Source organism: Nomascus leucogenys, chromosome 2, assembly GCF_006542625.1.
Source record: "Nomascus leucogenys isolate Asia chromosome 2, Asia_NLE_v1, whole genome shotgun sequence".
Lineage (NCBI taxonomy): Eukaryota > Metazoa > Chordata > Mammalia > Primates > Hylobatidae > Nomascus > Nomascus leucogenys.
In genome coordinates, this window is record NC_044382.1 from 82,150,544 (window position 1) to 82,177,772 (window position 27,229).

General features: G+C 42.2%; 1 protein-coding gene across 1 annotated transcript in view; it reads left to right on the plus strand.

Moving 5' to 3' along the window:
* Positions 1-26,778, plus strand: part of USP31 (ubiquitin specific peptidase 31) — a 90,950-nt gene extending 64,172 nt beyond the window's left edge. Inside the window, exons 8-16 of the mRNA XM_030799796.1 lie at positions 496-607; positions 1,140-1,234; positions 2,671-2,748; positions 3,344-3,473; positions 5,753-5,872; positions 8,140-8,365; positions 14,310-14,468; positions 16,003-16,155; positions 18,584-26,778. Coding sequence (XP_030655656.1) covers positions 496-607; positions 1,140-1,234; positions 2,671-2,748; positions 3,344-3,473; positions 5,753-5,872; positions 8,140-8,365; positions 14,310-14,468; positions 16,003-16,155; positions 18,584-20,154 — 2,644 coding nt within the window. The 3' untranslated portion in view covers positions 20,155-26,778. The remainder of the gene's footprint in view (positions 1-495; positions 608-1,139; positions 1,235-2,670; positions 2,749-3,343; positions 3,474-5,752; positions 5,873-8,139; positions 8,366-14,309; positions 14,469-16,002; positions 16,156-18,583) is intronic.
* The last annotated feature ends 451 nt before the right edge of the window (positions 26,779-27,229 follow it).

Below are 27,229 nucleotides of genomic sequence, written 5' to 3' on the forward strand. Positions count from 1 at the left end.
AAGAACCACAGTACTGCTTGGACTCTGTGGGACATAGCTCTGGAGCTGACTTTCACTGTCACTTGCTTTCCAGTGCCTCCCTTGTTGTCAGAGACTCGAGAATGTGGCTGCCTGTCTGTGAGACCTTCCAGCCCTATCTAGTCCTCTGTCACTCAACCCCTTATGAGTTCGACCTGTGCTGTTTGCCAGGCTCATGTCCACTCCCACCCCCTGTGCTCTCCATCTTCACTGATCATGCCCGGTTGCCACCTGCTGTCCTAGTACCTTACTCCCCTAGAAGCCATTTTGGTATATTGGCTATTAAATTTCATTTAGAAATCCAAGCTGTTCATCTCCTTATGAAGAGTTACCATTAAATTTCCTGTTCGTTTTATTTTGAGAACTGTCCTAAAGCCAATTATATTGTGATTCTGTTTTAAGAGATCAAGAACAAAAGATAACAGTGTTAAAGGAATTACCGTACTTTAAGGTGATTACATTGTTGATGTGTGTTAGATTTGGACTGCCTTTTGTGCTACACTTAGAGAAGACAATAGCTTGGGACCTTCTGCAGAAGGAAATCTTGGAGAAGATGAAGTATTTCTTGAGGCCCACGGTTTGCATTCAGGTTTGTAAGCATTTCGATATTCCAGCATAGAATGGGTACTCAGTGAAGAAACAATCATTACAATGAAATTTGAGTTTCTTGTGTTTGGATTTCCAGGACTGAGAATTTATCCCTCATTTTGTGAAAGAGCTAGCCACTGCAAGGTTTTCCTTGAACTGCTGCATATTCCTTTATAATATTTATCTAATAACGTTTAGTACATGATCAGCTTGGAAAGGATTTAGTAGAATGTCTATCTGTATATTTTAAAAATTATTACTATGTTAAGGTATCCATGGAAGACCATTAAGCTGATGTTTAGTAAAGGCAATGTGTTACTTGTCTTGCATAACATATTGATATGTAAATCGCATTTGGGTAAATAATATTTAAAGTGTATTAGAGTGGCTCAACAACCTTATAGAATCTTATGGAGAAGCATTTTGCAGAATAAACAGTTTACTGTAACTCTAATCTGTTTTGGAAACGCCACTGTGAAACAGATGTCCTTGAAGAAAAATTTGGCTTAATTCTCATGTAACATCTGATGCAGGTGTGTCCATTCAGCTTGCGTGTCGTTAGTGTTGTTGGAATAACATACTTGCTGCCCCAGGAGGAGCAGCCCTTGTGCCACCCAACGGTAGAAAGGTAAAAAAAATTTTTTTAAAAAATGACCTTTTACAATCTCACATATGTTCATGTGTGATTTCAAGTGATGTCTGATATAATTTCCACATAAATGTGCAGGGTTCTTTAGGCTCATTTCGAAATTAAGTACTTATTTTACTTTTGATTCGTGCTTGGGTATATGTTTGATGATCTCTGTTGAAATAAGAAAAGCCCTGGAGGACTTGCGTTAGGAAAGCAAATTAACGTATGTCCTACGACTGCAGATAAATTACACTTTCATAGTCACCAGGAATGAAGTTTTGTAAAGTAACATTCTAATCAGTCCACATTCTTAAAACCATTATATGGCAACTTGTGGCCTAAAAGATAAAGCCCGTGTTCCACAATGTAAGAAGTTCTTCACAGTTTGAATTCTGCTTACTTCACTTTTGTCAGGCCTTGCTCTTCCTCTCCCCACTATCCCAAACTTTCAGCAGCGTTAAAGTACAGATGATTGTTTGAACAGGCGATACTATTTTATACGCATGCTTTGCATGTGTGGTTTCCTCTGTCCGTAATTCCTTTCCTTTAAGCCCTTTTTTATACTCTTCCTCCTCCCACCCCTGGCAAGCTGCCCCATAGAATTAGTCACTCTACTCTGCTACCTCTGTGCTGTCTAAATCTGTTATATTTATAATACTCTATTGTATTAATAAAATAATATACATATGTACACACTATGTGTCTATGAATATATAATATACATATGAAAACTCACATTTTTTATAATAAAAATTATAATGATTTTTTCAACAAATATTGTAGTGCCTGTAATTCAGGATTCTAAAAATGCATACAACATGGTCCTGCTTGAAAGCTCACTGTTTGAGTTTAGAGATGAGAGTTAGTAGACAACAATCCAAAATATTGCACAACATAAACAAGATGAGATGGGTAATATTAACTGAGTTCTGGGTTTCTCAGGAGATGGCAAGAAACCAGTGAACTTGGGACGGGGGTAGCTTTGGAGGAAGGAGGAAGAAGGGTGCAGTCTAGAGCAGGCGTGGCATGTTGGTGGAGAGGTAGAAAGGTGCACGGGGTGACTTTGTTCCCAGGGGACTACCGTCCAGTGTCTGTTTGGGTGGGTGAAAAATTGGGCAGGAAGTTGGGAAGGTCATAATGACTATCTGAGAGTGATCATCAACCTTATAACATGGCACTAAATTTCTTCCAACCTCTTTATTATTAATACTGTATTGGGCTTTTTAATTTAAGGGTTTTTCAGTTTAGTTGTACTGTAGTTATTAAATCAGTGGTTATAGTGGTCTTGCTGAAAACTTTTTTCTGATGGGGAACTATGATGAAGATTTTCATTCATCACATTATGATTTCGGGTAGGACATAATCACATTAAGTAAAATCATTTGTTTAGAAAATAATATGTGGCTTCCCTCTCCACTTCCCTGGTTCTATAGGGCATTAAAATCTTGTGGACCAGGTGGCACTGCTCATGTGAAATTAGTAGTCGAGTGGGACAAGGAGACAAGAGATTTGTGAGTATTTTTAAAGTTAGTATTTATAGAAACATTGTTTTAATTATCATTTTTATAGCACACCTTTGATATGTTAAATGAGCGGAAACACAAATATCTCTTCTCTTTAGCTAAGTATCCAGGTGTGTTGTTAACCCTTTATTTAAGCAGTTTATTATTCCTTTCCTGTACATTCTCTCTTCCCAATCCCAGAACCTTAGAACATTTGTTCACTGCTGAAAGAGAAGCTGTGTACTCATTAACTACTATATAGGTTCAATTTACTTTGATTTTTATTACGGGCCCATTAATTCTAGAAAGTGATGTCAGATGTGTGTTCTTATATGTAAAGGACAGGAATATGTGGTTTAACCAGTACAGTTCATGGCCAAACCCAGAAAAATCAAGTTAGTTCTGGAAATAACTTTGTATACAGAGAACTTCTCGAGAACATTTTGGAATATAGAAAAGTTGGGTCACTACTTTTGTTTTCTTACACATTGATTTTTTTTTCCCTTTGGTTATGAGTTTGTAGTCACTTCATGAAGCCATAATTGTATTTTTCCTTCTGTTTTGCAAGACATTCTCTGATAGATGCTTTTCCCCGTAATTGCAGCTTGTTTGTAAATACTGAGGATGAGTATATTCCTGATGCAGAAAGTGTTCGTCTGCAAAGGGAGCGTCATCATCAGCCTCAAACCTGCACTTTATCCCAGTGTTTCCAACTCTACACCAAAGAGGAGCGGGTAAGAGGCTGGGCAGCATTTCTTGGTTGCTCAGGGCAGTGGGGAGTGGGGCATGGCAAGGTGACAGTGAGAAACAAATCATGCCCCAGAAGTCGCCGCAGGATTTTGCATATATGTAAGTCCACACATGTAATGAGCATCTTAATGCTCTTGCTTTTAGGACTTTAAGAAAAAGTTGTAAGTTTCTAGAAAACATTGATTAATTGAAGTACTCTGGAAATGAACTTTCATAGTTAGTTCTTTTTAATGGTTAATGATCAAGTTTTGGTGATTTTCTTTCTCAATTTAGAAGTTTTAAGATCTTTTCCTTAGTAACTTTAACAGTGATTCTTGACCTTTTGGTACTAAGAACTTAGGTGCCAGGACCTATTTAAATTTAAATTAATTAAATTTAAAAAATTAATTAAAATTAAGTGAAGTAAATAATTCAGTTCATTTGTTGCATTAGTCATGTTTCAAGTGCTCGGCAGACACATGGTGGCTAGCGGGTCCCATATTGAACAGTGTAGATATAGACCAGAAAGTAGACAGCAAGGCTTTGCAGGTAGTAGGGACCCAGTAAGTATTTAAATGAATGGATGGACAGAGAGATGGATAGATAAGCCTCTGTGGGTGGGGCCGAGGCCTGTGTGATTTTTATGCACCTTATAAACATTGACGAGAGTACTTGGAGTCATCTAACCTTGCACTGATATCTAGGATCATAATTTTGACTACTAGTTGTAACTCTTAACTCTTAAATAGAGGGAGTCATGCAATTTCAGGATTGAAGGGGACGTTAAAACTCTTCTATTCTAGTGGTTGGGTTCTTCTTCTGTTTAATTTCAAATAGGTGATTGCTTAGCCTGAGTTTGAATATCTTTTGTTATGAGGTGGTTTGCCTCCTTAAGACAGAGATAGACCATGTTTTCTCTGGATGGCTCTGATGGTGACTGAAGTTAACCTGAAATATGTCCACTGGTTACTGTAGCCAACAGTTGTTCTCTGTCTTAAATTCATTACGACTCAGAAGTCCTAATTTTATTTTTGTCTGTTGTTCGAATGTTTGAAAATAGCTTTTGTATTTCCACCGAGTCTTCTCTGCCCCACACTGTTTTTAGCTAGTTCCTTTAATAATAGTTTTTCATAAGACATGGGTTTTTTCCCCCCCCTTTTTTTTTCCTCCCAGTTTTGCACTCAATTATGAAATAGTTGGGTTTGGAATTGGTTGACTGTATGTTCTCTATGACACCTTGCCCTGTTTAGCTTTTTTTTTTTTTTTAATGACTTTGGAGATGTTTGATAATGGCACAAAGATAATGGATGAGCAAATCTACTAGATGGCAGCACTAGTATTCCACAACACATCTCACTGATCTAGAATGCTAGCAGATACCTTTTAACAGGAGCTCATTCATTCAGTAGGTGTTTTTTGAGTACATACCATGTTAGGTATCGTGCTGGTACTGAAGAAGTAGCAGGGGCCAACATAAACAACATTTTTGCCTACATGCTGTTTATAGTCTAGTGGAACAAGTAAATAAAGGAAGCAAAGGTTCTGGAGTAGGAAACAAAGGCCCTTTGGCAAGACTGTCAAACAGAAATGAAGCCAGTATGGCTGGAGGACAGGAGGTGAGGGACAGAATTGAGACAGTATATGCTCCATGAGAGCAGGTACTCCATCTGTCTTGATCACTAAATAATTCCATTATCCAGAGCAGTGTATGGCACATAGAAAGTGACATCTGGTCGGGTGCAGTGACTCAAACTTGTAATCCCAGCACTTTGGGAGGCTGAGGTGGACGGATCGCCTGAGTCCAGGAGTTCAAGAGCACCTGGGCAACATGGCAAAACCCCGTCTCTACCAAAAATACAAAAATTAGCTGGGTGTGGTGATGTGTGCCTGTGGTCCCAGCTACTGAAGAGGCTGAGGTGGGAGAATCACTTGAGCCTGAGGGGTGGAGATTGCAGTGAGCCGAGATCACGCCACTGTACTCCAGCCTGGGTGATAGAGTGAGACTCTGTTTCAAAAAAAAGAAAGTAACATATTTAACATTTATATAGTATTTACCGATTTAGTCATTCCTCTTTGAGGGATAATCTATCCAACAAGCCAGAATCCGTTTAGAGTTTGGGTGCCAGCTCTGGCCACTTTTGATTGTGTTATTCCATTGATGCCCAGCATTTGCAGTTTCCAGAGAGATTTTGAGTTGCACCATGCCCTGGCTAAGGCATTAGTCCAGCCGTAACACAGTCTTGCATTAAGTGGCACTTAACGGGAGTCATGCTTCTGTTTTCAGCTTGCCCCCGATGATGCCTGGCGTTGCCCACACTGTAAGCAGCTGCAGCAGGGAAGCATTACATTAAGCCTCTGGACTCTGCCTGATGTGCTTATTATACATCTAAAGAGATTTCGGCAGGTATGGAAATCCTCTATCCTCAGGAACAAACAAGTTGTGACAAGTTTCTTATGCCCCCTGCTGATGGGCTCTGTGGGGGTTCTTTGGTATACCTGTTTGATCCAGTGAGTCCTGTCTGTGTATGTTATAGACACACTTTTGCCCCTGTGTTTAGGGTAATGTTTTGTTCTTTCCCAAGGCAAAATTTGATTTTAGTTCAGATTGCAGATATTTTACTTTGTTCTTGACTTGTAAATGTCGTGCTTAAATTTTGTTAACTGTACTCTGGGATTTAAAAAGAACTAAGTAGAGATCCTTTCTGGGGGAGGTAGAATTCTGCTTCTACCTAATGTAATACAGGTGTTCTGCTCCTGAGAAGATGTTGTATGGTTGGGGAGATGAGTCATAAATAAATACAAAGAAAATCTGCTTTGAATTGTATTGCTTTGTGAGTCAGTTTTTCCAAAAAGGCTGTCTATTCCCTGAGGTTAGGATTGTCTAGACAGTCTCATTGTAAGAGGTAAATGGGAAGTAAACATTAGCGGACTCCAGGAGGCCTGGCTCTAAGTTTGTATCTGAAAGATGAGCAAGCTTTTACTAGGTGAGGTGGAAGCAGGGATCTCCCACACGGGGGCAGAGGGAGCAGTGTGTGCAAAGCCTGGCAGTGGAGAAAGCACAGCCTGCACGAGAGGCTGGGAGCAGGCCAGGTGGGCAGGCACTCCAGAGGGGTGGGCAGTGGTGGGAGTTGATGGAAGACGTGGGTGGATGCTGGTTGTCCAAGGAACCCTTCGTGGGTGGAGTAGGATTCTGATGAAGGGTTATAAGCAGAGAAGCAACCTTACCACATCTGTATTTTGAAAATATTATTCTGGCTATTGTGTAGATAATGTATTAGAGGCTACAAGAATGACGATGGGGAGATCTGAAGGAGGCCCTTGCCATCATCCAGGGTGGACTGCTAGTGGATGGGATAGGTTGTGGCAGTAGAGATGGAGAGATGTTCAGGACTGTCTGAGGAGGCGGAGGTATCAGGGGCGACACACATGGTCCCCAGGTCTGGGGCTTTCACACAGAGGTTTGAGGTTCAGCTCCTATGGGAGTGAAGAGTGGGCATTTGGCACCCACTGTGTATTCCTTTGGGATCTGCAGGTGGAAAGCTGGCTAAGGGTTTGGATCCCAGCCTGCTGTGCCTCCTTCCCCAGACACAGAGTAATTTCCTGGGCTTTCTGTTTTCTTTTGAAGGCATGTCACCACCCTTCCAGCAATCCAGACACAAACCTGCAGTGTCCTCTTTGACTCTTCTTTCTTGTCCCTCTCATCTAGGCATGGCCATGCCTCTTCATTGACTCCTGTGTGTCCCCTCCCCATTCTTGCTGTCACCGTACTGGTTCAGACATTTTGTTGCTTTTCAGCTGGTCACTGTTGCAATGACTTTTAATTGATTTCTTCACCTCCATTACTCCTATTTCTAACATATTCTGTGCACTGCTTACACAGTTCTTCACCCACAACTCTGGTGACATCACCTTTTCCATAAAAGCCTCAGAGGATACAATCCAGATTCTTCAGGCTGGCCTTCCTGACCACCCAGGACCCATCGTCCCTTTCTCTCATGAACATTTTTCTTCCCTTCACAGACCCATATGTAGCTCCTTAGGGTGGACATATCTATGCCTGGTTAATTTTTTAACGTTCCCATAGACACAGGAAACACTCAGTCAATATCTATTCAACTGATGGTTGGATTTCAAAGCATTTCCCTATAGGTTTAATGGAAAATACAGATTACCAAAGATTGCCACTGAGTGGATATGTTAAGCTAAGTCAGTTTTGCCTTGTGATGTGCCTGTTGGAGGAGGTGGAGGGGAACAGGCACTGCTTATCGAGAGGCTCTTCTGCACCAGGCGCTGTGGTTTCCCCTTCACAGAGCCATCACATCATTAGTTCTCATGTCTCTTTGACAGAGGTATCAGGAAGAGCCACCTGATACTGTCATTTTTTTTGTAAGTCAAATGCTGTAAAGCCCTTTAACAGATGAAAGGAAGACTCAGAGAAGCTCATTTACCCCCTCTATATGGATCCTTACTGGTTCCACCTTAGCTGATATTAAAACCTGTTCCTCTAGATAGCTAAAACTGTCATCTGTTTCCCTGATTTGTATGTCTTGGGAAACATCAGATAGGTAACTCACAACGCTTTATCTGATAGGATCCACATTCCCCCCTAAAGTGATCTGCCATCTGCTTGCATTAAAATATCACCAGAACTTGTTTTTCTTCTTGCAACAGGAAGGAGACAGGCGCATGAAACTTCAGAACATGGTCAAGTTCCCCTTGACTGGCCTGGACATGACACCTCATGTGGTTAAGAGGAGCCAGAGCAGCTGGAGTTTGCCATCCCATTGGTCCCCGTGGAGACGGCCCTATGGACTCGGGAGGGACCCTGAGGACTACATCTATGACCTGTATGCTGTGTGCAATCACCATGGCACCATGCAAGGGGGGCACTACACAGGTCTGCAGTGTGAGAGGCTGCGTGTCTGTGCTGGCGAGTCCTTCAGACGGGTTTGCTTGTGACAGGGTGACTTGACTTTAGAGCCTCATTTCCCCTCCTGTAGGCAGTGTGCCAACTGTGAGGGCAGTTTCCATCCTCTGGATCTCTGCCCAAGAGCAAATAAACGAACATTCTTCCTCCTTTTCCTGATGGGGTCGTCCAGTAGGTAGCCGACTGATTGGGGAGTGATATGTGCAGATGGCATTGTCTGGTCAACTGAGGATTTGCTCTTTGTTTACCTAACCTGCACTCCCCATTTATGGTTTTGCTAGATAGAGTTCCTTGAGTTCTGTCTTCTCTCTCATTTTAAATGATTGTGAACTACTTTTTTTTTTTAATTAAAGATGAGCTGTTGCTATGTTGCCCAGGCTGGAGTACAGTAGCTATTCACAGATGTGATTATCACACACTACAGCCTTGAACTTCTGGGCTCAAGCAAGTCTCCTGCCTCATTCTCCAGAGTAGCTGGGATACAAGTGCATGACACTTTTATAGTGTCTTTAAAGTGACTTAGAAGGGTTTTTCTTTTTGTTTTAAGGTTAAATTGACCTTGTCATTTATAAAAGCAACTATGTTCATCATGAAATTTAGAGGCTAGAGGTGGAAAGAATACCATCATCCATGGGCTTATCACTGAGATAACCACTGGTAACATTTTTTTTTAATTGCGATAAAATATACATAACAAAATGTACCATTTTTAAGTGTACAGTTCAGTGACATTAAGCACACTCACATTGTTGTGCAACCATTATCACTATCCATCTCTACAAGTTTTTTAATCTTCCCAGACTTAAACTCTGTATCTAATAAACACTAATTCCCATTTTTTCTTCTGTGACAAGCACTATACTTTCTGTCTCTGTGAACTTGACTACTCTTGGTACGTCTTTTAAATGGAGTCATTCAATATTTGTTCTTTTGTGACTGGCTTATTTCATGTAGCATAATGTCTGTAAGGTTCATCCATGTTGTAGCAGGTATCAGAATTTCCTGCCTTTTTAGGGCTGAATAATGTTCCACTGTATATAGGTATTATTTCGGTATGTAGTATATACTTGACGTGTTTTTCTCTTAAGTTTTTGCCATTATTTTCCACTGTTGGGATTATACTGGCATTTTGTTGTTGTTGTTCAAGTGAACATTTATTGAGCCCCTCACATCCTGCTTGCCCTGGGCTCTATCGATAACAGCAGAGATCAGTAGGTCCCCAGCGTCTATCTTCTGAGAGTGTAATCAAGTAGGGGGAGATGTGGGTACAGATATGGTTTAAAAAGGGTTCTGTGTTGGAGGTGTAAGCAGTGGGCAGAGGTCGGAGCCAGAGGAGAGAGTGGTCAGAGCCTGCTGGAGGGGGAGGGCCAGCTGTTGGGGAAAGGAACCTGCTGCCTCACCTCATGGGCCAGCGGGGTGGATAGACAGGTCACAAATTCAGAAGCACAGCAGCACAGTGAGGGGTGAGTGGCGCATGCGCTTCTGCATCCTCATCTTCACGCCTAGTATTATAACAGAAGTAGCTTGATGTGGACACTTAATTTTTTATAAATACTTTTTTTTTTTTTTTTTTTGTGACGGAGTCTCACTGTCTCACCAGGCTGGAGTGTGGTGGCATGATCTAGGCTCATTGCAACCTCCGCCTCCCAGGTTCAAGCAATTCACCTGCCTCAGCCTCCCGAGTAGCTGGGACTACCGGCACCCGCCACCAGGCCCAGCTAATTTTTTGTATTTTTAGTAGAGATGGGGTTTCACCGTGTTAGCTAGGATGGTCTTGATCTCCTGACCTTGTGATCTCCCAAAGTGCTGGGATTACAGGCGTGAGCCTCCGCGCCCGGCCTGTTTCTGGTTTTTAACTTTTCCTGTAACATTGATGAATATCTTTATGCTCTTTCACTTTTTCTGGATTTTAATTCTGTATTTCCTTGAGATTGAGTCTTGGAAATGGAATCATTGGGCTAAGGGCCTGCATGAGCCTTTTGGGAGCCAGGCAGATTTTAGGGCTTTATTTGTTGATGTGAGGGTTGATGTGATTAATTTGATTATCCGTGTGAGTGGCTAGGATTTGGATTTCTGCATCCTTCACACTCAGTGTGTTATACATGTATACTTCTCAGGGACTTTATTAATTCAGTGGTTTTTGCAACAAGACCCTGAGTGCTAGTGCTGACCATTGATTTATAAAGGTAGGGAGAGGTGGAGGAAGGGTGGGGTCTGCCCAATCCTGGGTACTATTAAATCTCTGGGGCTCTTTTCTCTAGTATTTAGCCATGAACCTCCCTCCCCATCACCCAAGGCAGAGGAGTCCGTTGGCCTTGCTACCTTTCATACTCACTCTTTCAGTCTGCTGTGTTCCCTTCCAGGAGGGCAGGGGTTGGGGAAGATTACTGGATACAATAATCTTTTATTCTTGAAACCCTTTTAATTCAAGTTCTTTAAATAGATATTTTTCTTTTTTTCAAACTCATTTTACTGCCAGAAGTTCTTTAAATATTTCAATGCTGCAGGCAGCAATTGTTTGTGAGAGGAGTGATCCCAACTTTGAGCGCATCTCGTAATGGAATGGCTTAGATTGCCTCTGCCTGCTCTAGGAAGCACTTTCAAGGAGAGGAAGAAGCTAGACAAGTTTAAAAGATGCTCTCACTTCATAGAAGACACAAGTTAATGTGAATTAAATGTTTAGGTATATTTTGCCTTGTACTTTGGTTTAAACCATATTTCAGTGATGATAATAGTATATTTGGTATCTTACATATTTTAGGTTTCTATTTTATGGGGGCCATGTGTACAAATATTGTGTTTTGTTGGATTTTTGCTTTTGTGGCATTACCAGTCATGTCTGTGTTCTTTGGTACGGAGTGATGGAATTCTATACTTGTGGACTGGTAGAATGGAAAGGGACATGGAGGTCATTTAACTTTACAACTCACCCGGTGTTGTAACACCTTTGCCAGTGTCCTTGATTGATGTTCACCAGCTCAGCTTTGGTAAAGAATGCGTTTTCCATTTATAACACTATTTCTCAAGAAAATATGGACTGGCTTGTTACATAGTTTCTGGGAAGAAATTGTTGGGAAGAATAAGACAGGGCTAGACTTTAGCATCGTGTTGCTCTTTATATAGAGAACAGATCTTGGAAAATGCCTGGAAACCTCCAACTACCTTAGAGGCAGTACAGTTTGGTGGAAGGAGCTTGGGTTAGAAGCCAGACACATCTTTCTAGCTCTGTGTCCTGGGGCAGGTAACTGTCCACTAATTTGGCTACCAAGTTAGTGAGCCAGAAAGTGGTCATGCTGACCTCAAGGGACCTATTACCCAGGATGTGCTCAGATGTTTCTGTATTATTTCCCCTTTCTCATGCTGAGGCCCTACCACCACTTTTCTAGTATATGAGATGTTTAGAGTCTTAGATTAGAGAACATTTTAAATATTCTTAGCATTGTTGAATTAAAGATACTCTGTTTTTAAGTTTTTTCTTTTTTTTTTTTTAAACATCAGCTTTTAAGTTCAGGTGTACGTGCTCAGGATTTGCAGGTTGGTTACTTAGGTAAACATGTGCCATGATGGTTTGCTGCACAGATCATCCCATCACCTAGGTATTAAGCCCAGCATCCATTAAGCTATTCTTCCTGATGCTCTGTCATCCCCCACCCACGTTTTTAAGTTTTCATTTGGAATGTTTATTTTTTTTTATTTTTTGAGACAGGGTCTCACTTTGTCACAACCCAGGCTGGAGTGCAGTGGTGTGATCGTGGCTCACTGCAGCCCCAGCCTCCCAGGCTCAAGATCCTCCCACCTCAGCTTCCCAAGTAGCTGGGACTACAGGTGTGCGCCACCACACTTGCCTAATTTTTAATTTTTTTTCTAGAGTCAGGGCCTACTATGTTGTCCAGACTGGTCTCAAACTCCGTATCTTAAGCAGTCCTCTGCCTCAGCCTCACAAGTGTTGGGATTATAGGCATGAGCCACTGTGCCCAGCCTGGAATGTTTATTTTGATGTAATCTTTATTTTGCACTGTTTCTAGCTATAATTGTTGGTATAATGATATAATTGATTGTATAAGGATTCTAGAACAGTGCCTCTCACACCATCTGTGATGAAGAACTTGGTTTTTTCTACTTTAAAATTTCCAATCCTTTATCAACTAGTGCATTTGTAAAGTTACAATAAAAATATCACGGCAGTATCAGATTGCTATAAAAGTTTTTTTAATGCTTTTCTCCTTTTTGATGCTTCTCTCATATGGGCTCGTGTCAGTCCGTGAGCCATAATTCTAGTAGCACTGGCCTAGAAAATACTTCAGAAAATAGTTCTAGGAAGAAAAGCAAGTATAATTATTTTGTAATTAACAAGTTTGCTGTGCTGCCTCAGTTTCCACACTGTGACTGAGAAGAGACCATTCTGAAGAGGAGCAGGTTGAAAGGAGGCAAGGCTGTTCTGTCTCCTCCTCTTGGGCATGTCCCTCACAGCTCTGCTCCCACTCACCACTCCAGAAGAGCAGCTGCTCCCCAGCTGGGTCATGTGTGCATCAAGCCTGACCTGACGCCATTGGCCAAACAACTGCTGTTTTCTTAGAGCTCCATTTGCCGCTTACATTTTAATTTCTTTCCCTTCTGGTTCTGGCAAGTTCTCAGCTGCAAATAACTTCCCTGCCTCCATTCATAGGTTCTTATTCTGCTCTCCATTTGGGGGACTTGTCTGGTGTAGCCCTTTCTCACCTGAGTCCCTTTTAGCCCTTAAGGCTCCATACTTGTGGAAATGGTTATGGCCCATTGAAGGAATCACTCCTGGTGCCTCTCAGGACCTTATCTGCCCCATCCCTGGGGCCATCCTGAGTCTTTTCCAGCATTCAGCTAAATATTCTAGCACTCGTTTATTCTCACCCCAAATAAATGCATATTTTTAGAAAATGTGATCATAATGTACTTTTCTGGATCAAGCTTATAACACCCTTTGATATATCCTTGCAGGATGACTGGCTTTGTGAACTCTAAGTTTTTGTCTGTTCTTGCTGCTACTTGAATGTTCTTTATTTCTAGCTCAGGCTTAGAATTTGGACTGAAAGAAGTCCTCCTGCATTCATGAGCTCATGTGTTCTCAGTCTGCCAGGGAACTTCCGTGGAGCCTGGTTTGTGCTCCTCCCTGAGGGAAGCAGGGCAGGATAGGGCTTCAAGTGCAAGCCAAGGACTTTATAAACCTGAAATGAGCTGGGCTTCTGCCTTTCACCAGCTGCACGACCTTGGGCAAGCAGGTTAATGTTTTTCAACCTCTGGAAACTGGGAGTAATAAGAGAACAAATCTTAGGATTAAATGAGATGCTTGGCACATAATAAGTGTTAAATATTATCTGCTATCATATCATTATATTGTTATTTCTATTCATATTATTTTCTATTTCTAATAGACACTAAAATGTTGTAACACACTGAACTCAGGGTTTCTTCACCCTGGCACCGTTAACATTTTGGCCGGACAATTTTGTGTTGCGGGAGGCTGTCCTGTGCATTATAGAATGTTTAGCAGCATCCGTGGCCTCTACCCACTAGATGCCAGTATGCCAGTAGCACCTCTCCCTTGAGTTGTGACAATCAAAAACATCTCCATTCATTGCCAAATCCCACTCCCCCTGCCACGGACACAGTTCCCTGGTTGAGACCCATTGGTTTAAATAAGTGTGTGTTTTCTAAGATCAACTGGAACTGCATCTACTTGGAATAGTTTGGAATTTCTCAAGACATTTTGCTCGAGTGTGATACAGAATTTATAATTTTTTTAAACCTCTTTCTGTGTTGCTACATGCAGCCTTAAAACGTTCTTGAGTTAATTAGATGAGCCAAAGAGATGGTGTCTGTGGGTCGCATGAAGTGGCTGGTGCAGCCTCCCCTGGTGCTGATGGCAGGCTCTCTTTGGCAGCGTACTGTAAGAACTCTGTGGACGGCCTCTGGTACTGCTTCGATGACAGCGATGTGCAGCAGCTGTCAGAAGATGAGGTCTGCACGCAGACAGCATACATCCTCTTCTACCAGAGGCGGACAGCCATCCCGTCATGGTCAGCCAATAGCTCGGTGGCAGGTGAGGTCCCCTCTTGTTCTTGGGCAGTTTTTTCCAGAGCAAAAGATTGTAATGAATGGTCTAGAGGACCTCTCTGGAGGCTCTCATGACTCTGTCAGTTTGATCAGATGAATCCTTACATTTCCATTTAATCTAGAAACTAAAATGATTTCAGTCAAGGAAGTTGGGGAGGAATGTGACAGCAGCTGTGGCCCAGGGGAGTTCACCGGGGACAGTGGGTTGGACCTGGCGCAAAGAAAGCTCATGATGTGTTCTTGTGGATAAATACATGGATGAGCTGAAAAGCAGCGTGGCATACTACCCCCTGTCCTGGGGTTATCCTGGAGCCTGTCCCACCTGGGCCACATAGCAATAGCAATCATCTATAATACAGGTGTAATAATGCCTACCTCATGGGGTCGTCGTAAGCATCCAGTTAGGTAAATGTGTGTTAAAACATTTTGTAAAGGGTAAAGGACCATTAGAAATAGTCTGCTTTTCCAGTGAGAAGATTGGCCTATTCTGTTAGGAGAGGGATTGATGGCTGTGATAATATTGGATGGCTTGGGTTTAGCCAGATGACATCCAGCCTGTTGTGTTTGATAAACGCAGGGACCAGTACCCACACACAATATGAATGCAGCCACACATAATCCAAACAAGTGGACACACGTTTCTGAATGCAGAGTTTGACTTCAAGAGAGCGTGACAGAGGATTAGAATGTGGTAATGTGCAATCAGGTTAGGAGCTATGAATCCTTGCTTCTCTTGAAGCTTGCAGGGGGTGAGTTCAAAGCAGTGAAAACAAGGCATCTCTCAAGCAGAATGACACCCTGCTGGGGGCCAAGCCCACCCAGTGTACAGCCACTCACTCACTTAACAGAGCGGGAACTCCAGTGCTCTTCCACCCATCTCAGATGTGCTCAGAAATGACACTTTCTTGAGGTCTACTTGAGACAGTCATGCTGCTTCATGTACTCCATTTCAAGAGCAATTTCTCTTGCCCTAATAAATATTTAAGGGCATCCCTGGAACAGACAGGGCAGATTGACATATAGCTGTGTGTGTGTATTTTATTAATATTATGAAAATGGTTACAAATTTCCTTAAAACAGTGAGGCTGAGAGGAAAAGAGTACACTGCCGCATCCTCTCTTCTCTTTGTGTAAGAAATATTACTGCAATTGCTTAGAACAGTGCCTGGCATGTAGATGCTTAATAAATATTTGTAGAGTGAAAGTATGAATGCTTGTCTATTCCATTCTCTTGCCAATTCTTTAGACTCAGACTTACATTATAAAGTATTCATCCCTATCCTTGCATTTTAGTACTATAAATTTCATGTGTCCAGAAGTCTGGACTTACATCTTTTCATCTTAACTGGGGATATTCGGGCAGGCACGACATGACACAGGGTCTGGGAATTGATGCTGACCTCGAGGTGAGGACATCAGCGCCCCCCAGCTCAGCTCGTGGCACCTTCATGAGGGTGTGTGTGGCTCAGGGCTGGCCGAGGGATCCCAACCTGACCTCCATGCCTGTTTTCTTCTCTGCAGGCTCCACGAGTTCTTCCCTGTGTGAACACTGGGTGAGCCGGCTCCCGGGCAGCAAGCCAGCCAGTGTGACCTCTGCAGCTTCCTCCAGACGCACCTCCCTGGCCTCGCTCTCTGAGTCGGTGGAGATGACTGGAGAAAGGAGTGAAGATGATGGTGGGTGTGGGTTTTGGTGACAAATTTCCAGAATGGTAACTCACAGACACAGCAGAGTCCCTCGTGTTTTTCCTAGGAGCTAAGTCCCAAGGAGATGGTAGGAGAACCCAAAGGGAGCTACAGGGAGTGGAACTGTGTAGCTGTGAGTTATGATCCTAAGAAGCATTTTGTATTAACAGAGTCATTTGCTTTTCCTGTGTCCCAGTACTTTCTCCTTCCACTTCATTATTTTCCACTTGTAAGGTCTCTTGTGGAGGCTGGAGCTTTATATACCAATGTATACCTTTTTTTTTTTTTCCCAAAGTGTTTTAAAAAGCAGAATAGCTGGAAGAGGCTCAGAGAGGTTGTGCTTTGCCCAGGCCACCTGGTGGGGAGTCGGCTCCAGGCTTGGCACAGAGGCCCCTGGCTCTCTTGGCCCCAGGAGTGCCTCACCTTTCCACCATGCTGCTCCCCAGGGAGGAAGCTGTGGAATGTTCTTTTTAGTACAGAAGCGTCTAGAACAAAAACTGTTGTTGCCTTTGCATAGAAATAGTAAAAAGTCTGATAAAAATTGAACTCTTTTTTTTTCTTTTTAAACTTTCACTTTCTGCTTGGGTAATGGCAGGATAGACCTTAGTTTCTACAGGGACCCAGGTGGTGTGAGAAGGACCGGGCAGCCACAGTACTGGGAGCTGGAAGGAGGAGTGAGTGCAGCTTCTGTAATGAGCACAGTGACTCAATCTGCCAACAAGTCTTAGTCTGCAGCCAGCATTTCGATCACTGTAATCTGCTTCTAGTGGTGATGGATAATTCTGAGAAAATGAAATTGAGTTAAAATTGCAAGAGTCTGGAAGAAGAATGCCAGGCGAAGAGAGCTGCACCATAGCTCTAGTTCTGCCACCTCTTCTGGCTTGTTGCCTCTTCCTCTTTATTTGTAAAATAAAAACACTGGACTGCAATTCCTAAGCTCCTTCCGGCTCCTCACATCTTGTGGAAAACTGACTGGTGAACCTTTGCTTGTTTAGGCAGAGGTTATTTTCAGTACTGCCTTTAAACTTAGAATTCACTGTCATTTTAACAATAAGCCTCAATAAGGTTTGCCTCAATCTATTTTTAAGCAGTGCAGTTGGTGAAATCAATATCCTTTTAAGCATCATCATTGTATAATGGTGCTGGGTTTTGCCCAGAGAATAGAGCCTATTTCTTAGGCTCTATAAAGACAGAATTTTGTAAATATGACAACTGTAGTATCATTGTGTAGAAAATTTAATTTAGAATATTTTCTTAGGACGTTTTGAGCCACACCAAATAGGAGTATGTGGTTCTGATTATGAGTATTTTTTTTTTTTAAACGGAGTCTCTCTCTGTCTCTCAGGCTGGAGTGTAGTGGTGCGATCTCGGCTCACTGCAAGCTCCACCTCCCGGGTGCACGCCATTCTCCTGCCTCAGCCTCCCCAGCAGCTGGGACTACAGGCGCCTGCCACCACGCCTGGCTAATTTTTTGTGTATTTTTAGTAGAGACGGGGTCTCACCATGTTAGCCAGAATGGTCTTGATCTCCTGACATTGTGATCCGCCCGCCTCGGCCTCCCAAAGTGCTGGGATTACAGGCGTGAGCCACCACGCCCGGCCTCTGATTATGAATATTGTTTTGGAAGTTTTAAGTCACTGGAAATAGGAGTATATGATATCCAAGTCTTTTTAGCTCTTTGCGTTGATCCACATCTGTAGTCAACAATTACAGGCCAGCTTACATGTGGAATTGAGTGGTGCGGGGAGTCAAGGGGTTCTGGGTTCTGGTATTAGCTCTTCCTTTAATGAGTTGTGTAATCTTGGTCAAGGACTTCATTTCTGTGAACCCCAGATCACCTTCAGGAAGGTAATGAAGCTGGGTCAATAGCTCACAGCATCTTTGGAGTGCCAGGTGCTGTGTTGGGCACAGGACTTGTAAGATTGTATTTAATCGTCACACTTGCCCTGTGAGTTAGACCAGAGGTCAGCAAACTGTAGCCCCATAGGCCAAATACAGCCCACTGCCTTTCTTTGTAAAGATTTTTGGAGTGCAGTCAGACACGTTTTCTTACGTGTCACCTGTGGCTGCTTTCATGCAACAGTGGCGGAGTTGAATGTTTGGCCTGCAAAGCCTAACATCTGCTGTCTAGGCCTTCACAGGAAAAGTTATACCGAGCCCTGATGTAGGGCAAGGAGGCGAATAGAAGTTTGCTGTGTTGGAGTGATCCTGAGTTAGAGTGTCCCTATTTTATACATAAGGAAACTGGGCTCAGAGAAGTCAAAGCCACACAGGGACTCCCTGATCCCAGATGGGCTGGCTCTGAAGGTCATGCTCGTTTCATCCCATGAGGCTACTTCGTTTCACCTTCAGTGTCTTACAGTGTTGTTAGAATGTCTTCACTGGCTTAGCTTAACAGTATTCTCTTTACTGTGTTCAGGAGGCTTTTCAACTCGACCATTTGTGAGAAGTGTCCAGCGTCAGAGTTTGTCCTCCAGATCTTCTGTCACCAGCCCCTTGGCCGTCAATGAAAATTGCATGAGACCTTCATGGTCCCTGTCTGCTAAGCTGCAGATGCGCTCCAATTCTCCATCCCGATTTTCAGGGGATTCGCCAATTCACAGCTCTGCCTCCACCTTGGAGAAGATCGGGGAGGCAGCGGATGACAAGGTCTCCATCTCTTGCTTTGGTAGCTTGCGGAACCTTTCTAGCAGTTACCAGGAACCAAGCGACAGTCATAGTCGCCGTGAGCACAAGGCTGTGGGCCGGGCCCCTCTGGCTGTCATGGAAGGTGTGTTCAAAGATGAATCGGACACCCACAGATTGAACTCCAGTGTCGTAGATACACAGAGCAAACATTCAGCACAAGGGGACCGCCTGACCCCGCTCTGTGGTCCATTTGATAACAATAATCAGATCGCTTATGTGGATCAGAGCGACTCCGTAGACAGCTCTCCAGTCAAAGAGGTGAAACCCCCCAGCCACCCAGGCTCAATCGCAAAGAAACCAGAGAGCACAACCAAGAGATCCCCCAGTTCCAAAGGCACTTCTGAGCCAGAGAAAAGCTTGCGGAAGGGGAGACCAGCCTTGGCAAGCCAGGAGTCATCCCTTTCAAGTACATCCCCTTCTTCTCCTCTTCCTGTAAAAGTCTCTCTAAAGCCCTCCCGCTCCCGCAGCAAAGCAGATTCTTCTTCCAGGGGCAGTGGACGGCATTCATCCCCTGCCCCTGCCCAACCCAAAAAGGAGTCATCCCCGAAATCTCAGGACTCCGTGTCATCTCCTTCACCACAGAAGCAGAAGTCAGCCTCGGCCCTCACCTACACTGCTTCCTCCACATCTGCCAAAAAGGCCTCGGGCCCTGCCACAAGGAGCCCCTTCCCACCTGGGAAGAGCAGGACTTCAGACCGGAGCTTGAGTAGAGAGGGCTCCAGACAAAGCTTGGGTTCTGACAGAGCCAGCGCCACCTCCGCCTCCAAACCCAACTCCCCTCGGGTGAGCCAGGCCCGAGCAGGGGAGGGCAGGGGGGCCGGGAAGCACGTGCGGAGCTCCTCCATGGCCAGCCTGCGCTCCCCCAGCACAAGCATCAAGTCTGGTTTGAAGAGGGACAGCAAGTCTGAGGACAAGGGGCTGTCCTTCTTCAAATCAGCCTTGAGACAGAAGGAAACCCGGCGCTCGACGGATCTTGGCAAGACAGCCTTGCTCTCTAAAAAGGCTGGTGGGAGCTCTGTTAAGTCCGTCTGTAAGAACACCGGGGATGACAAGGTGGAGAAAGGCCACCAGCCTCCAGCTTCCCAGCAGCCAAATGCAAATGCAACGGGAAAAGAGCAGCTTGTCTCCAAGGACCCTGCTTCTGCCAAACATTCCCTGCTGTCCGCTCGCAAATCCAAGTCTTCCCAACTAGACTCTGGAGTTCCCTCGTCTCCGGGTGGCAGGCAGTCTGCAGAGAAATCCTCAAAAAAGTTATCTTCTAGCATGCAAACCTCTGCACGGCCTTCTCAAAAACCTCAGTGATATTTCTGCAATCAAAGTGTTTTATCTGTAAAGATGTTTATTTATTTAGAACCCCTGCCCTCCCACCAAAGCCTCCTGTGCTTTTGTTTTGTACTTTTTTGAGTCACATGCCCGACTCTGTGTGTGAGTGTATGCGTGTGTGTGTCTAATTCAATTGCAAATTGTTCAAAGCGTCGCCTTATTCTGCCATTGAACCAAATAACAGCCATAGGCAAAACATTGACACCAAGCTAACTGGAATAATTGTAGGTGATACCCAGGACGGCCCCTTTAGCAATTGTACATATTTCTTTCTAGAGAACTCTAATGACTTTCTTTGGATATGAGGGTTTTGAAACCTGTGAACCAGTAAAGCTACCATTAGTGCGTAGAAAGAGGAAGGAGCTGACTCGTGTTTCTTCTGAGCAGGACTTGTCCTTACTGTGGATTGTGGGTGGCACCAGGAGCTCTAAAAACTGTGACTCTAACAACGAAACAAATCGAGGGAAAAACTCTTGCTTTCTGCACTTTTGCGCCATCTACCAGTCTTTGTAAAGGGCAATATTTTAACACTAATGTTTCTCAGGTATATACTCAGCTAGTCTAGGATGGATGCACACCAGTAAATGGATTAAAGAGGAAGGTGCCATGTGGGTGACTGTGTCATTTCTCCTACTGCCACAGATAGATGTTTTCGAGGTAGAAATGAAGCCTTTCACCACCTTCATATCTGCAGCGACGTGTGCACCAAAACCTGTCTTGACTCTTGGGATAGGTCCTAAGAGGTGGCAGATTGGATAGCCAGAAAGCCAGTCACTCGTTTCATTTTTTTTCCTTCTGAAATTACTAGCTAAGGCCGTTGGAATTTTGCACTGTAGTAGAGCAGTTAACACCTTTGACAGATTCCTGGAAAAAAACTTCTAGATTCTAAAGTGGGTGAAAGACTGGACATCATTTTCCTTGTGAGGTGTTGCATTTTTCCATTAGAGGTGGGAAGCTCCACGATGCCCTGTGTCTGTGGGCTCATGTTTCCTCATCTTGTAGCTTGGAGAGGAAAGAAGTTGCCTTCTGCCAAAAGCCAATGGTGGCATGTTGAAGCGATGTGTGATCAAGTATTACCTATGCACTTCAGATCCTGTCTGTCAGTCTCTGTTAGGGCTGCCTTTCAGTAACTCATTTATTATTTCTTCTTTGTTCTTAAGATTTCATCTCATGCCCAGGACTCACAAGCAGGCTTTGGAGTGTGTTCCATCTGGCCACGTCAGTGCAAATTGCATTTCTTACTAAGAAAAAGGAGAACCTCACAAAAAAAACCTCACAGATAAGCAAAATATATAGTTTTGCAAGCTTTTTCAAGGTCTCCTGGCAATACTTTCCTGCTCAATTTTTAGCTTTTCCTTTTTTTTTTTAAATGTCGAGAGAGTGAGGGTCTTGATTCTCTCTGAATAGCATTTGTCACTTTGCCAGTAAATACAGCATGCTAAGTTTATGTGCTTTTAAATATTAGCGTTCTTTGTCAGACTCTTCAAGTTCTTCTTGAACCCTTGGTGCACAGATCCATATATAACCTCCCTTTTCAGTATTGCTGTGTGTGAAGTAACTACAACACGTATGCATGCATAGCTATGAATTCTGCACTACCTTTTTTTTTTCTTTTTTTCCCCCTAAGAATATCTCTTGGGAAAAGTTTTTAGTAGGTTACTTAACTTTATTTTGCTGCTAATTTGCGCATTAGCTGGTAACTTGCAAGTCTGGAGGCCACTTAACGTTGAGGGTAGCTGGAATTTTAGACCCTTGGCAATATTTAATATTTAGACATTTAGCCTTGTGGAAGTTACCACAGTGCTCCATGTGATTCATTGACCATGAGCCTGTTGTCCATTGCACTCAGCCCTGTACTCACCTCTTCACTCGCTGTCCTGGTTTTACTGTTCAGATTTTGGTGGGTTCTCAAAGCAGCACCACTCTCATCTGCTCAGTACAACTGTGGCAACTGGCTGCCTTCGATGCTGTCACTGCTTTCAGCCCAGCACATCACAGCCCCATCAGTGTGTAGCCACCGCTCTTGTTTTTCTGTATCGCTTTTATCTCCTGAAAAAGATGCACCAAATAAGAGATCATCTATATCAGGAATTGAATGTCTAACTCAAGCCTCTCATTTTTGTTTAATAGGTAGATCTCATTTGAAGTCTCCTGTCTGAATTTCTGAAACAATTATAGTTTGATTAGACAAAGGTTTTTAATAACACTTCTTTTTTTGCTGTAGTCAAGCATTAATAGAAACTAGTTTAATTTTCACAGTGGTAAATATTTTTATTCTTGAGTTATCTAGGAATGGATTTTCCATGATGTCTAGTGACTTAAAAAAAGGAAAAAAGTTTCTACAAATCCCTTTGGTGTTCCATGGGATCTAGAATAAAATGTCAGTGTCTATAAACTGTATGTCATGGAGTTTAGTCCTTGTTTCAGGTTTAATAGAAAAAATCAGGAAGTATCATGGCATTGTCTAGACATCATCAAGCTATTTTATTTCCATGGTTGGTAAACTGAAAATTTCATTATCTCCAACTACTAGGCACAACTTTAGGCCACAGGAAAGGTTATTTGGCCCAAAAGTTTGGAGGTGCTCTTTGAGGTGGGAAGTGTCTTGGGGGAAAATAGTTACTTGATTCAATTTAGTTCATTGGTAGGGTTGGGGACTTGGTGTTGGTTTCTGTTTTTTTTTTTTTTTTTTTTTAATTTTTCCAACAATATTTAGTACAATGAGCATGTATGTGCTTTGGGGTTAAAAATTATCTGCTAGGGATGATAGGCCTGGGTTTCTGGTTGACATCTAGATGGGCCTGATTAGAGCAGTCATCTCCTGGTAGGCACAAAATAATCACCAACAGTAATGTTGTATCTGTAATGTTTGTTTGCTTTTTAAAAAAAGTTTTATTCTTGATTTCTTGTAAACATCCATTGCACTGAGGCCATATCATTCCTTAAGACAGCCCTACATCTTGCCTTGGTAATCCCTTAGATAATGTGGAAACTCAAACCATTAGGCTCCAGTCATCTTAGACCATTTCCCATCCGTTTTGTATTTTCTCATCCTGAAAGCAGCCGAACTGAAAGTAAGTAATAATATGCTGGACCAGTGGAAACGGATGTGGGAGTATTTGTGGTGTGCTAAAATACTGTAATTATCTGTGAGGCTGCCTGACATGCCTTTGCAATCTTGTTTTCATCATGCATTCTGCAAACATTTTTGGAGGGCCTGCTTTGAGCACAGAGGCAAAACTGTAAGCTTCAGGGATTTGCTGTAGCTGAGGAGCCCTGGGAGCACAGCCCATCAAGCAGGGGATGTGATGGTGTCCTAAATGGAGTGACAGTTCTCCTGGAAAAAGAGATCACGTGGATTCCGGTCAAATCGGCTAAGGCTTGTGGTTCTCTTGAGCGAGTCTGTTCCGTCTGAAAACCAAAAGTGCCCTTTATCTTTGGAGATATTTTACTCTTCCATCCACCTTTCCACACTGAGCTGTCTCTACTATTTAGGGGTTGAAAATCCATTACACAGTCACTTTACATTAACATTGGGTCATCTATGTTTGTATGAGACGGATGTGGGATTTGAGGGGAACATTGTCATTCCTCTAAAATAACTATCATAAAAAAATAGCAACAGTATGTAAAGGGACCAAGAGTGGCAGCCTTTAGGGAAAATGGAGCAGGGAAGAGCTGCGAACAAAGCTCATTTTTTTAAAATAAACGTGCTTTATTTCACACAGGGGCATCAGACGTTACATTTCATTCGGACAAATTACTGAACAGCTGAAGTGATTGTTTCCTGTGTAGGTTGTTACAATTATTGGATACAAAGATAACTAGTGTTTCTGGGTTGGATTTTTGAAATAGCGTGCAAATCATAAGCACAGTTTCAATAAAACACGTATTCTGGAGGTGTGTGGAACTTTGTATTATTTGTAGTTGAGAAAGGCAAACTTTGCTGACAAACCAGTACCTATCATAAACAAACACAAAAAGTAGCTGTTACTGTGCAGGCTGTCTTTAACTTTCATTTCATAAAGGGTACATTATTGTTAAACCCTACTACATGTTTTGGGGAGAAATACAGTGCTTTTATTTAAATGAACACTGCCTCACACTGCCTTTTGATCAACTTTCAAAGTATTTTGCAGGTGCATTTTGAGCATGAACATTTTTTTTCCCCAAGTAAAAACAATTGTGTGTGGCCTCCATATAACTCAGAAAGCATGCTCTTACTACCTATGCAAGCAACCAATAAAACATATAGACACGAAATATTAAGTCTTTAAAAAAAAAGGCAACATTTATGGAGCTCTTTTTAAATTTGTGATTTTCAAAATGTGGCTTACTCATCATTGTGTAGAAGAGCATGAATGTGATTTCTTGTTTTGCTCTGCATATATTTCTCTGCTGTTTTTCTGATCATTGGCGAGATTGTAAAGTATTTTGCAAGCAGAAGTGGAATTGGATATGTTGAACATACATCATTGGTGTACATACTGTATTTAACCTGAAGACTTTCCTAAAGTATTTTGTTCTAAAAATAACCTGCCATTTTCTATAGATTTTAATTTTTTATATCTTCAAGGGTTCTATTGTGGTCACAAGGAAAGAATGTGGCTTCTAATAGTGCTAAGAATTTAAAAATACTTTTGTAGAGACTTAGAGCTATTTTGAAAAGCTTTGGGGCTTCCCAGCCACTGATCACAATTAGACTAAGCCCATGGAATTTCTGGGAGTGTTGTGCAGTGGATTCGGTTCTAGCTCCGTCGTACATTTGTTTAAATCTAGTGTTTCCCAATTTTTAGGAGAAGGGGTGCACAGCAGATTTGAGAGGCTTTTTTGAATCTCACACATGTATTTTCCCCAAGATTCTTTTAAGCCTCTTCTGAATAACTTGTCTGAGATAGTGAAGACTAGACTAGAATTGACTAGAATCAGCTGGGGAACTTTTAAAAATATAGTGCCTGGGTCCCAGTCCCTAGCTTTTGATCTAATTCATGTAGGGGTGGGATCCAGGAATTACCATGTATTTTAAAAGCTTCTGGGTGTTTCTAATTTGCAGTCAGATTGAGAAGCACTATGATATGTCATCCCTTTACTGAGAATTATGGTGAGAATCACTGCCGTTTGAATTACTCAGGAGTGACTGATTCCTCAGTTGTGTAGGAGAGGCAAAAAAATAAGAATAAAAAGAATTGAGAGATACTGATATCAAACTCCCATTTGAAATACATGGGCCCTTCTGATTCAAGGCCCAGTTTGGGAGCTTGGAGCATGTTGTGAATGGCCTAGCACTCGCCAGTCTGGTGGGAATTGGTGGTCTTAGTTGCTGGAGCAGGCTGAGTGTCCCTGTGGGGTTTGCATCTGTCCCCAGAGCCTTTTCCCCAGACCCATGGGGGAATAGGGAAGTCACTCTGAGATAGAAATTGTCGAAGAAGAAAAGAAACAACCTTCCTAGCCTTGGAAAACCTGTCCCTGCTTTTGATAGAATTTTATTGCCTTTTTGTAGAAATTACAGTAGCAAACCCCAGGCTGCCGCTGAATTTCCTACTTTTGCTCATTCTCTAGGATCTTATCCAGAATGTGGTTTCAGGAATTCTTTTTTTAGTTTGAAAATGAATGTGAAACATTTTATTTGGTGTCTTTTTTTTTTTAAACCCTTGTTGCTATTTTTTTCGTGTTTTTGTTTTGTTTTTTGTTTGTTTTACCATTAAGTAATACACATCCCAGAATTTGGCACTCTGTGTTAACTGTGGAGGCAAATAAAATTTATTTTTAATCTGTGGTGAGCTGAATGCACTACAACACCTTCGAAGTAATCTGATGGTTTCATTCTGTCGAGCCTCATGCTGCCTACAAAACACCACAATTTACCTGGTGTTTTCAACATTTTAAGGAATAGATACAAGTAAACATGCAAGTTGGAAATGTTTCTTTAGAAAGGCCACCCAGAATAGTGATACCTGTTGCAGTCGTCCAAATGCAATATGAAATTTCCTAGGTGCTATAATAAACGGTGTGGTGTCATACCAAATGCAAAAGCAGTTACAGTATTTCCGAAGTTGGAGTTCTCTTTGTAGGCATTTCGAATATGTGTTTTCGTTCCATAGAGGTCTGCTCACCAACTGTGCCTCTCACCACTGGTTAAAATTGAATTTAAGCCCCATTGACATAAATCATTACTTGATTGAACTCTTCAGTTTTTACACTGGAATTTCTATAGTCTTAAAAGCTGCATGTCACGTCACTGTACACAAAGTGCTTTGGTATTATTCATGCACCGTGGATAGTGATTTCTATGTCGTTTTCATTTTCAGTTGTACAGTAATATGGAAGGCAGGTTGTCTTTCCTAGAGGCTGGAAGAAAAGTGTATCGTACATTTTAAATTTATTTTAGAACAAGTGCATGAGATGTGTCACTGATTTCTGTTATTTATTTGTATGTTTTATTATTCAAAGTGTATGCACTTTTAAGAAGCAGAATTTATATTTTTATGTTTGAAACATTTTATTTCTGAAACAGCGTTGATTATATAGTATACAGTTGGAATTAAGAGAAAAGTGGAAAATGTAACAAAATATAATAAATTTATTACATGATGTCCTCTTCAAGTCACATTCCTCTTTTCTCCCCCTTGCCAACTGATATCTTTTTCGTGTTGACTATAATAATAATTGTACTGTATCAGTCTTTACAAAATGCCTTAAAATTGCAGTGTTTAAAACACAAGTTACAGAAAGATGTATACATATGTTTTCTGTGTAAAAGTTTAAAACAAAAAATCACATCCATGCTTGTATAATTTTCACAATCAGGGACGGTTATTCCCATTTCCTCCATGACAGATCAGAGACAGTTTGTCGTGGGCCGTGGAACTGGACAAAAACTCACTTTCCGGTTCAATCCAACAGATTTTCAACATTTCGCATTATTTTCCCCCTTTTACCAAACTTTTATGATGGGAAGAAATAGCAATATAGAAGGGACCATTCTTCCTGGTCTGTCTCATACCCTGGATATTTAATATCTTTGATACAAACAACATTTTTCCAGCTGTCCTTC